Below are 9,770 nucleotides of genomic sequence, written 5' to 3'. Positions count from 1 at the left end.
TTTTTAGTTGGTCGTGAATCACCATACTGTTTGATCTGTACGATAAATCCTATACCGTGGGTCTGGAGGATTTGCAAGATACCCGATGGAGGTAGTGTTATTGATCCTCCTAAGTCTTCGGTCAGAAACTTTGTCTCAAGTATAACTATTGGAGAAACCAGAGGTATCACGCAAGCCACCATAGGAAGCATCCATTTCCCTGCCTTGCACTACCTTGCCCTCTTCATAGGTAGGTGCATTAACGGCAAGGGTGCACATTGTCACCTATGCGCTTCCGACCTTAGTATCCTTAAGAGCGCAGTAACAGGTGACAGGAGCTCCAATATGGGAGCTATTATAGCAAGGAGGCTGAATAAAAATGCTAGTGAGGGGGATTTCTTTGGTGGAGTTTATGCTACATGCTTAGCAAATTTTCTTGGACTATCCATCCGTTCAGAAGACCCTCCTCTCCGTACAACCTACCTTGATCGTGTCGCTCTAACACGCTACCAGTTCCTTGAGAGAGATCATGGATCCCTCCTATACCGCTTGATATTTGACTGGCAGCGTGTTTTCCATATTACACTTCCTGCTCCTGCTTTCTTTGACTTTCAGGTTAAACAAATATACTACATAACCATAGGAGAGGCAGAGGAGTATGAGAAGGAGGCGACTGCTGCTCGACTTCGTGAGGCAGCTATTCAGGCAGTGGCTGCAGCACTCCCGTATAACACCCATTATGACTTTGGGTTTCGCCAGGATCATCCATGGGAGTAGACCAAGCTAGGCCAAAAGCCTAAGCTTGGGGGAGTACGTTTCTCACCGAATTTACATTCATGCTTATGCTTTCGCTTTGTTAGCTGGTGTTTACACTTTGCCACTTTATTATCCATGCTAGTTTCTTTTCGTTTTCTTGTTTTCTTGTTTTGTGTCCTTTTGAGAAAACCCAAAAGGAGTTTTATTTCTTCTTTTGCTTGTTGGGAGCTTTCCCGTGTAAATAGTTTTCTTTTTCTTTGTGTCAAGGTAGAAAATATTGGTTACAATGCTTAGTGGTTCTTACATGCTTACCTGTTTAGCTCTCAAAGAGCCATATTATTTTGTCTTCTCCTTTGTGTTTGTGTGCAGATTCAGCTTAGTCCAATGCGCTTATTATCGTTTTCATCGTTCGATCGTGCAAATGAAAGGCAACAATGATGATATATGATGAAGTGACTGAGACTGAAAAGCTGGTATGAACTCTATCTATTTTGTTTTTATAAATATGACTAGCTTGTCGACCCAGATTTAGCTTTGTTGTGAGAGAACCATGTTTGCAATGACAACTTAGAGATCATAGTTTCTGATGCCATGTTTATTTAGCTGAGAGCTTATAATGGTTTGTCTTGATTGCCAACATAGATTTTGAGATGACTATGATGTAGTATGATAGGATGGTTTTCTCCTTTGAATGTTTCAAGTCGCTTGACTTGGCGCATGTTCATGCATGTATTTGAAACAAAATCAACATAGCCTCTATGATGTTTGTGTTCATGGTGATTTATATCCTGTTCATGCTTGCATTCAATGTTAGTCAAACTCATTGCATCTTGATGACTGTTGTCGCTCTCTAGTTGGTCGCTTCCTAGTCTTTTGCTAGCCTTCACTTGTACTAAGCGGGAATACTGCTTGTGCATCCACTTCCATAAACCCAAAAGTTTTTCCATGAGAGTCCACCATACCTACCTATTTGCAGTATCTACCTGCCGTTCCAAGTAAATTTGCATGTGCCATTCTCTAAACCTTCAAGAAATAAATCTGTTTTGCATGCCCGAACCGCTCATGTGGTGACAGAGGGCTATTGGTATCTTCCATGCTAGGAGTGTTATCCTCGACATGTGTTTATTCACAGTCCTTCACGAGAAAGGGGCCGGTATTTGGGATGCCCAGTTCCATGCTTAAATCGAAAACATAACTGTAAAACAAGACTCCCCCCGATTGATGTTAGTATGGACGGTACCCGAGGATTCGGCTAGCCGTGGAGTATGATTGATTGGTGGTGGGGGAGTTAAAACTTTACTTTTTTATTTGGGAACCGCCTATAGCATGAGTAGCATGGAAGATATTGAGAACTCTTGGTCATTTCGTTGACAATGAAAGCATGCCACCCAAAATTATTATCTCTGTTTTCAAAGCTTGAGCTCTGGCACCTCCGTAAATCAATGCTTCCCTCTACGAAGGGCTTGTCTATTTATTTTCCTGTTGAGTCATCCTCCTCTTATATAAGCACCAATTAGAGAGCACCTCTATCATTTTTATGCTTTGCTTTTGATTGATATTGAGTATGACTATGATTGAATCTTCGTTGCTATGAATTACAATGTTTAGTGAGTCATTGATCTTTGAAAGTGCTCTGCATTTATGTTTTGCATCTCAGAAAGAGCTAGCTAGATAGCACCTATTCATATTGCTTCATGCTTGCTTTGATTGAAGTGTTGGTATTTGAAACTCATTATTATTTGCTCGTTAGCTGATTATGCCATTGATATTAGTTTACCATGAGACCTTTGTGTCATTTGCTTATGTGGTTAACTTGTGATCTTGCTGAAATTCTGGTTATGAGTTAGACATAGTTGCAACAACAAGATCAAACAGAGTTTGTCAAAGTTTTTCTTTCTCTCTCAGTTTGTCAACTGAGCTGCTTGAGGACAAGCAAGGTTTTAAGCTTGGGGGAGTTGATATGTCTCCAAGGTATCTACTTTTCCAAACTCTTTTGCCCTTGTTTTGGACTATAATTTGCATGATTTGAATGGAACTAACCTGGACTGACGCTGTTTTCAGCAGAATTGCATTGGTGTTATTTTTGTGCAGAAATCAAAGTTCTCCAAACGTCCTGAAAATTTATGGGGAGCAGTTTTGGAAAATATCAAAAATATCTGCGCCAAGTTCCACCTCATGGGGTGGGCCAGTGGGCCACAAGCCCCTGCTCCGCCACCACCCCCCGGTGGCGGTGGGCAGGCTTGTGGGGCCCACAGGCACCTGCCGCCCCCAACTCCAGCTCTATAAGTTGCCTTTCGTCCCAGAAATAAATAAAAGAGAAGTTTTCGTCGCGTTTTTTATACGGAGGCGCCGCCACCTCCTGTTCTTCATCTGGAGGGCAGATGTGGAGTCCGTCTTGGGCTCCAGAGAGGGGAAATCGTTGCCATCGTCATCATCGACCTTCTTCCCTCAACAATTCCATGAAGCTCCTCGTCGTTCGTGAGTAATCTATTCGTAGGCTCGCTGGGCGGTGATGAGTAGGATGAGATCTATCATGTAATCGAGTTAGTTTTGATGGGGATTGATCCCTAGTATCCACTATGTTCTGAGATTTGATGTTGCTACTACTTTGCCATGCTTAATGCTTGTCACTAGGGTCCGAGTGCCATGATTTCAGATCTGAAATTATTATGTTGTAACCAATATATGTGTGTTTTAGATCCGATCTTGCAAGTTGTAGTTACCTACTATGTGTTATGATCCGGCAACCCCGGAGTGACAATAACCATAACCACTCCCGGTGATGACCATAGTTTGAGGAGTTCATGTGTTCACCAAGTGCTAATGCGTTGGTCCGGTTCTTTATTAAAAGGAGAACCTTAATATCCCGTAGTTTCCTTTTGGACCCCGCTGCCACGGGAGGGATGGACAATAGATGTCATGCAAGTTCTTTTCCCTAAGCACGTATGACGACACATGGAATGCATGCCTACATCACATTGACGAACGGGAGCTAGCTGTTGCATGATGAATATCATCCAAACAAATCACCGACCCATTGCCTACGAGTTTGTCCTACTGTTGCTACTGCTCTTACTTGTCTTGCTCTGATGCTGCTGCTACTACTGTTGCTACTGTTGTTACTTGTTTTGCTCTGCTGCTACTGTTGCTACTACTGTCGCTTTCTACTGTTGCTACTTGCTACTGCTGTCACTACTGTTGTTCCTTGCCACTGCTATTGCTCGTTACACTGTCGTTACTCGCTACTTTGCTGTTACTACTGTGCTTGCAGATACTAATCTTTCAGGTGTGGTTGAATCTGACAAATTCAGCTGCTAATACTTGAGAGTATACTCTCAGCTCCTGACGGGCTTATCAACAAATTGGGTCGAATACTCTACCCTCGAAAACTTCTGCGAACCCACGCGCTGGTGGGCCATCAACAACATTCTTCCAGTTTCATTGTCGGGGAGTGCTAGAAGCATTCTTCTGGTGCCGTTGCAGGAGAAGGTTCGTTGTCATAAGCATTCGTCTAGCTAACGCCAGAGATTGTAGGATCAGCTCTTTTCTGGAGCCATTGCCAGGGAAGCACAGCTGACGTCAGTTCCCCCTCCGGCAGGGCACCAGAACGTGCCGCAGATGGGATCTTGTGGAGACAGAAGCATGTGGCGGCGAAAAAGTACTTTCGATGATCTCCTGATTTTTTCTAGGATTTTAGGGAATGCGAAAACCTAGGGCAGGGGAGCCACGGGGAGCTCACAAGCCTGCTAGGCCTGCCCCCTCCCCTAGGCCGAGCCTGGTGGGCTTGTGACCTCCTCCGAGGTCTCCTGCCTTGGTTCTCAAGTCTCCTGCGTGTCTTCCGTTATGGAAAAAATCATTCTGCTGATTTTATTCCGTTTGGACTCCGTTTAAAATTCTCCTCTAAAAAGGATCAAAAACACGGAAAAAACTGGAACTCGCACTTGGCACTGAGTTAGTAAGTTAGTCCCAAAAAAGATATAAAAGGCATACAAAACGTCCAAAGTTTGACAAGATAATAGCATGAAACCATCAAAAATTATAGATACGTTGGAGAGGTATCGCCCGTCTACACCACTCCCGCCCTCTTGTCTCTATAAAAGTCGACCTTCGCCCCCGCTCGCCGCATACCAGCCATATGTTCGCCTACGCTCCAGCTATGACATCCATGTATTATGCTACAGTAACGCCTTGTAATTGAGGTATAGTAACATGCGGATTAATCTAATCCATTTTGCTAATCAAGTTATGATCACTATTGGAATCTATCCCTGATTCAAATTCATTTGCAATTCAAATTTACTTCAAAACTGGATTTAAGAGTTTTTCAAACTTCAAAATAGAAATCATGCTTAGGTTGCAAATAATCCCTAAGTTGTATTAAAATTGGAACCAACTTTTTATGGGTTAATTTGGTGCCTCAAAATAAATGAAATAAAGGCCAAATCATTTATTTAAATGCCTTTTGATTTATAAAATTCCTAACTTCTTCAAATGGCTATCAAACTTTTTGTGACAGTGTTATATATTGCAAGTTGATTTATGGGCCAAGTTTCATATTTTACAAAACCCATTGCCTATTTAAACTAGGTGCAAGATAGAGACTAATATTGAAAAAAATAAACCCCCCCTCCAACTGGGCTACCCGCCCACCTAAACCAGCCCAAACTAGGCCACAAACAGGGGGGGTATATAAACCCCCCATGACCTAGCCATCAATCAGCCCCTCCATTTCCCCCCACTCCCCCCATATCCCTTAACCGGCGGCTACAGCGCTCCTCTCTCCTGACCCGGATCCGGCCGGATCCAGTGACCCCTCCGGCCACCGGCCGACTCCACCTTGCCGGACCCGGCCGCCTCCACCTTGCCGGACCCGGCCGCCGTCCTCCCCACCTCTCCCTCGACAGCTTCGTCGAGCCTCGCCGGCCTGCACCCCTGCAGCCGCTGGTGAGGCCCCGGCAACCGTGCTTTTTCCTTGCACCGGCGACCTCCCCTCCTCGGCCACCCCTCCGGCGAGACTCGATCGCCTGCTCCATCCTGGCGCCGTTGTGCTCCCCCCGGTGCCCCCCGAGCCGGACGCTGTCCCGCGCGTGCACTCTGTACCCATGCCGACGAGCCCTCCCGCGCGCCCCTGGCCTAGCTTGGCCACGCCCAAAATCGCACCCGCTGTCCCCGCACTGAGCGGCTGCTCTCTGTCCTCCTGCTGGTGTTCGCCCCGCCTGCGCGCGCGTACCACCATTTCGCCCGCACTGTTGTTGCCGCTCCTGGCCGCGTGCGCCACGACCCCTCGCGTGCAGCCCCATGCCACTGCCGCACCCCTTGCCGGCCCCGCGTCACCTGCCACCTGCCGCTGACCCGCCCCCCACCCCCACCCCCCCGCGTTGGCCACCGCGCTGGTGTCCTCGGCCATGGCCGCTCCGACCTCTCCTGCCGATCTGGTTAGTTGGGGCTAACCACCCCCCCCCCCCCCCCCCCCCAAAGGTGAGGCCACACGTGTAAATAGTTTTAAAATATGTAATAAAATTTAATAAATAATATTAAATTAGTTAATTAAATAATTAACCACCGACCACCTTCTTCCCACCTCCTTCTTGTTGAAAAACAAACGCCATAGGTGAGAGATTTCCCCGCGATGGAGCGGTGGCCTACGGCTTCGGTCACCGCTCGTTCCACGAGCGGCAGGCGCGTCTGCTGCAGGAGGCAAACTACCAGCCACCGCCCGACATGCGCGTACCGGGCGCATGGCGGCTGAGCACCGACGGCGTCCCCGTGCCTCCGCCACCCTCCGACGCGGACCGCCCCATCGAGTTCGAGGCGATTCGGGCCGGCTTGCCGTAGGACGCGTGCCAGCAAGCACGGTACGTAGTGGACAACCACGCACTATGGACCGTATACTTCTAGTGCCGCCACGACGAGCAGTTGGCGTCCACAAACAGAGCCCTAACGCCGAGGGGGCGCCACAACTCGGAGGGACACCATCAATGGTGGGGCGCGCCCGGGCAAACCTTGTCTGCCGTCCTTGCGCACATCGAGGAGGGCAATGGGCGATAGCTGGAGTACCCCCCACTATCGTTCCCTCGCCGCAACGGGAGCTCCTGGGTGTCGAGGCGCATGGACCCATCGTCCTCGCCGTCCTCTAGCTCCCGCTCCTCTAAGACATCGGCGCCACTCGTTCCTGTCAAGCCCGAGCCACAGGAGATGCCACTTCGCCGGCGCAGTTGTGGCGGCAACCTTGTCATGAACAAGGGTCGCATCCCTTCCCCTCCGCGCGACCACATTCGCGTGGTGAAGCCGAAGAAGGAGCCGACAGTCGTGGTGAAAAAGGAGCACAAGGATATAGCCGCCGACCTCGAGAGCGGCCTCGTCTGGTCGCGCGCTGATTACGTCAAGTAAGAGATGGAGCGCCAACGCCGTGCTCTGGAAGAGATTGCCGAGCGGCACCGCAGCTGCGACGAGGGCAGCGTCATCGTGCTCTTCGACAACGACGAGGAGGTCGCCGCACCGAGCAAGCCCGTCCCCACTGGTGATCGAGGGCATGGCTGCAACAAGGACGCCCCGAAGGACGGACCGCCGACCGACAGTGACGACGACGATGGTGGCAACGACTACATTGTCTTCTACAACCTCCTCGGCATGAACTAGGCGTAGTCTTTTTAGTTTTTTTATCTCTGTTTTTTAATTCACTCAAATATCAATGAAACCTTCTATTTTCGGTCTAAATTGAGTGAATTTGGTTGAGTTTGTGCGGTTTTTTTTTACAGTCGACTAGGTTGCTTTCGCGGCTGAAAATCGCTGTCCTTCACGCCGAAAATTTTGCTAACGACGCCTCAAGAGGCGCTTTTTCTCTCAAAAACGTCCTGGATATGTACAACGATGCTATCTTAGGTGTGCCACATAGGATAAATGATGAGGTGGAGGAAAGAGAACTTAAAAAAATGGCTTTGTCTTCTCTTATTTAAAAGAAGACAAGTGATTTCTTAGCACAATATGTCTCACCGTGCTTTTAGGAATAACAAATTATAGAAGATAAGGCTAAAAGATGATTCATTGTAGACTTTCTTTTTTGTCAACTTTAAATTACATGCAAGATTTAAAATAAAACTATCTTATCAACCATTGTACATGTCCTTAAAGGACAAAACAATCGGAGATGCCGTGAGACACATGACACATTGACACAGCAAAGCATAAAAGATGCACTACACGGCAACACTAATCACATTATTATTAGCAACTAATGGTGATCAATAGTTAAACGGAGGCGGAGGACGAGCGGTAGGAGCTCGCGCAGTCTGCAGGGGCGAAGGTGACAGTGCCCTTGTCCAGGTCGTAGCCGACGTGAAAGTTGTGCTGCGCGATGTTCCCGATGATGGCCACCGGCTGCAGCGGCGTCACCGGCGCCATCGCCAAGCACATGGTCCCCTTCTGCGCCTCCACGAACGTGTTCTCCGCCTTCAGCGTCACCGCCTCGGCGAACACGGCCAGCATCAGCGTCACGTCCGGGACAAGCTTGCGGAAATAATATCTACCACTCGGCCCGACCACGCTGTAGCACGGCTGCAGCAGCTTGTCCGGCGACTGCTTCCGCGGGAGGCGGACGCGCCGCGTCATCTCCTCCACTATCGGGTCCAGCAGCGCCCTGTCGAGGAACGTCAGCGTCGTGCCGGAGTCGACGATGACGTTGGACAGGTGCTCAAACGTCGCGTTCCCGATCTTGACGGACTCGAGCACGACGGTGTAGTGCGGAGCGCGCGGGTCCGGGCGGATCAGCGCCGTCGTCGCTGCGCTCGGCTCCGTCACGGCCGCACGGGCGCCGAAGTTGAGCGCCGAGGAGGCGTTGACGGAGTAGGGCACGAGGCAGTAGGAGAACCTCCGGCCGAGCGAGGTGACGGCACCGATCTGCGTGATGAGGGAGAACTCGCCGCCGCCGAGACCGACGACGCCGTCCGCGCGGAATGTGACGGCCGTGGCTGTGGAGCAGCCGAAATTGAACCCGGGCACCAGCAGCTGCGGGCGCTGGCGGCACCCGACGCAGCCGCCGGGGGCGTCGTCGAAGATCAAGTTCTCGGTGGAGAGGAGGCCGGTTGTCGTCGAGCCGTCGGCGTAGGCATGAACGTACTTGCATCTGGAGCTGGCGTCGCAGGAGGTGCCGGAGAGCGCGCGGCACGTGCCGGACTGGCAGAACACGCGGCCGAAACTCGACGAGGACAACGGGTTGAACACAAGGCTCGCGCCAACGGCGACTGCGGTACGGACGTTGGTGCATTTGAACCAGACGAGGTTGCTGCCGGTGTCGACGACGGCGAGCATCCTGGTGGCAGGCGTGCCCACGTTGACGTACATCATGTACTCGAACGGCCCGGAGACGACCTCCGACACGGCGCCGTTAGGAGAGCCGCCCGCGTACGAGCGCGCGAGAGCCGAGGCGCGCGCCGTGGAGCGCCGCACGGCGGCAAGCAGGCGGCCGTGCGAGGCGAGCGTCGGGTCGTGGAACGGCGACTCGACAGAGTCCCGGTGGATGAACTCGACGCTAAACCCATCGCCGCCGACGTACGCCGTGCATCCGCATAGCTGGGCCGTCAGGACGATCGCAACGATAAAGAGAGCGTAGCATTTCGCACCTGCCATTGCGTATGATCGATGATGTTCTGCCGTCCTAACACGCAGTGCTGGGGTAGATAATAGGGGGTTAAGTGTAACGTAAGCGTAGAGTTGATTGGGGAGAGGAAGAGGAGCAGGGGAGGGCGGTTTCTACTAGTGTAGTTTAAAAGAGAGCGCTCTTAAAAGACGCTTACTCTGCTCGGGCCATATACACCATGCTCGGTTCGGTTTTTATTTTTGATTGATTCAGGTTTTATTGGACTGAGTTTTTTTAGCTTGGTTTTGGTATAGATATGTTGAGAAATTGTTTGGATATAATTGATTATGGGTTTAAACGGTTTGGTTATTAGCGGTTATAAACTATGAATCCAAACCGACATTTAGGCATTGGTTATGTGTAATAACCAACGACAATCGAGAATGAGTATCTTTGATCC

General features: G+C 50.0%; 1 protein-coding gene across 1 annotated transcript; it reads right to left on the bottom strand.

The window, feature by feature from the left end:
- Nucleotides 1-7,983: 7,983 nt before the first annotated feature.
- Nucleotides 7,984-9,360, bottom strand: LOC123441499 (aspartic proteinase CDR1-like). Its single transcript, XM_045117910.1, has one exon. The coding sequence runs from the start codon at nucleotides 9,358-9,360 to the stop codon at nucleotides 7,984-7,986; it is 1,377 nt and encodes a 458-aa protein (XP_044973845.1).
- Between the last annotated feature and the right edge of the window lie 410 nt (nucleotides 9,361-9,770).

Source organism: Hordeum vulgare, chromosome 3H (genome assembly GCF_904849725.1).
Source record: "Hordeum vulgare subsp. vulgare chromosome 3H, MorexV3_pseudomolecules_assembly, whole genome shotgun sequence".
In the NCBI taxonomy this organism is placed as follows: domain Eukaryota; kingdom Viridiplantae; phylum Streptophyta; class Magnoliopsida; order Poales; family Poaceae; genus Hordeum; species Hordeum vulgare.
The sequence above is the reverse complement of the archived record's forward strand: the minus strand, read 5'-3'. Positions and strand labels throughout refer to the sequence as shown.

Excerpts from the sequence above, each read along its gene's own strand:
- LOC123441499 (XM_045117910.1), bottom strand. The coding sequence starts at position 9,360 with ATGGCAGGTGCGAAATGCTACGCTCTCTTTATCGTTGCGATCGTCCTG.